The 1935-nt window shown below is 47.7% G+C and overlaps 1 protein-coding gene across 1 annotated transcript; it reads right to left on the bottom strand.

Moving 5' to 3' along the window:
• Positions 1 to 219: 219 nt before the first annotated feature.
• On the bottom strand, positions 220 to 1611 carry LOC147468618 (uncharacterized). The gene has a single exon (XM_086553114.1). It carries the CDS (start codon positions 1478 to 1480, stop codon positions 449 to 451), a length of 1032 nt encoding a protein of 343 aa, XP_086409240.1. The 5' UTR covers positions 1481 to 1611; the 3' UTR covers positions 220 to 448.
• Between the last annotated feature and the right edge of the window lie 324 nt (positions 1612 to 1935).

The raw sequence follows: 1935 nt of genomic DNA on the forward strand, positions 1-1935 counted from the left end.
CGTGTCCGGTCTCCGGAATTAAGATGATATGCTCTACAACCATTGAGTTTAAGAGTGTCACCTTTTGGTGTCCCTAGTTTCCTGGAGACAAATTACGTCTATGTCATTTTTCAACACGAAATAGTGGACCACACTCCATCAGACCTTTATGGTTTCCTTATATTTGGCAAACAGTTCCTGGATGTTTGCCCACTCTTCCTGAACTAACTCCCACTTTCTAAGAAGTTTATCCTTTTCAGCGTCTTTGCATTTAAGTAACAATGACCTGAAGGTCGTTGATGTTGTTCCTTCCACTACACTTGGAATTATTTTCCTTTCTTTTCCCTTGATCGTAATTTTACTTTCTGTGTTTTTCTCAGCCACCAAAACACTGTTGTCTTTCTTTGGGATTTCTTGCTCGGGAGCTTCTTCCTCAGCCTCCACTCCCTTCTTGATGTCTGTTACAGCACTATCCATCACTATCGCAATTTTTTTTTTCAATTGCATCCATCCTCTGCATTAATGTATGCAGCATTCCAGCAATTGCAGATATCTCTTTTACTGGAGAATCTGCATCACTGTCCCTCGTCGTTTCCTGAGCTGCAGTGTCTTCTGTCGTCTGGCCGTTGATTTGTTTGTTCATGGCATTCCGGTCATCTTCCTGGAGTTGCAGTCCTCGCGGTGGGCCTTGCAACCAAGCATTGGGGGGCGGTACAGGAATACTCTCCTGTACAGATCGTCTGGTGGTCAGTCCTCTTGCCTTTTCCTCGGTTTCTTTACGGGAAGCCGAGGAATTAAGTTCCACCTTTGGCCTCGCCTTGCATGACAGAGCCCCAGCATTGTGCGAGCCTCCGCAATTGCAGCAGCAAGGTTTCACCCTCTCTCCTTTTTCTATTTTTTCTCTGCAAAGCCTGGAGTCATGCGTCCTGTCGCAGAACCTGCACCTGGCGTCCTGCTGACAGGTCCACGACTTGTGTCCCCATCTGCTACACTTGAGGCACAGGACTGGTGGCTCCACATACGGCGCCACCCTCCTGTACCCCGCCCCAGATATGAAGACCTTCTTCGGGACTTCTCCTTTCATGAGGGCAGATAGCTGACATCGCTCCTCGCCTCGTGGCGCGTGCCTTTTCACCCAAACAATCCTCTCGTCGCAGAGGAGAAAGTCTGGGTCTAATTCTAAGGGGTACTGAAATATAATGACCTTCGTCATTTTTTCCCCTTTCTGTGGGACAACCAGCACTGTCCCCTTATATCCCTGAGATGTCAGGAACTGCTCCGCTTCCTCGTCATTTACCGTAAGATACGGTCTTCCTTTCGCTTCCTTTAGCAGCGGCTCAAAATGGCAATGTTCTTGTCCAAGTTCCATTGCCCACTCTAGTTTTTTAATGAAGGACATTTCGCAGGATTCTGGGAATAACAGTCTCTTCCTGCCCTTCCCACTGTCACTGACCTCCTCCACGAGAGCTGCCTTGTTGACTTCCATATCGTCGTCCTTCATTTTTTTTGTCCTTTCTTTCAAATTCGCTTTCCGAGTCACTGGAGTTGTCACTCGTGCTGTCTTTTCTGAATCCCTTCATGCCTGTTCCCTCATTATTCATCGGAGTTCCGTTAGTGCAGTCCATTTTGTCATTTGCCGGATCAGAATCCAGGGACACCGAAATGGCAACGGGAGCCATGTTGACAGCTGGCGACCTGATGTCAGTCCGCCTGATGAGGGTCCGTAAAGCGATTTAGAGTTTCGCTGTGGTCGCCAGCGAATACGCTAGGGCAATATGCAATATAATCACATACCCTTGAAAATGATAAAACATACGCAAGAGATGCGTAAAACTTGCTGGAGGGCCCAAGTCACCTTGTAGTGATTCATCAGAAGATATTCCCTTGCCCCAAAGTAAATTCCCGATTGAATCCAAGGTAACGTGAATCCTGTCCTGTGTAGGGGTAGGCTGCCAC

Source organism: Penaeus japonicus, unplaced genomic scaffold (assembly GCF_977035675.1).
Source record: "Penaeus japonicus unplaced genomic scaffold, GWHDUDI00000001_assembly GWHDUDI00000027, whole genome shotgun sequence".
Lineage (NCBI taxonomy): Eukaryota > Metazoa > Arthropoda > Malacostraca > Decapoda > Penaeidae > Penaeus > Penaeus japonicus.

What these genes read in the sequence shown, in the direction of transcription:
- LOC147468618 (XM_086553114.1), bottom strand. Translation starts at nt 1,480, where the DNA reads ATGAAGGACGACGATATGGAAGTCAACAAGGCAGCTCTCGTGGAGGAG.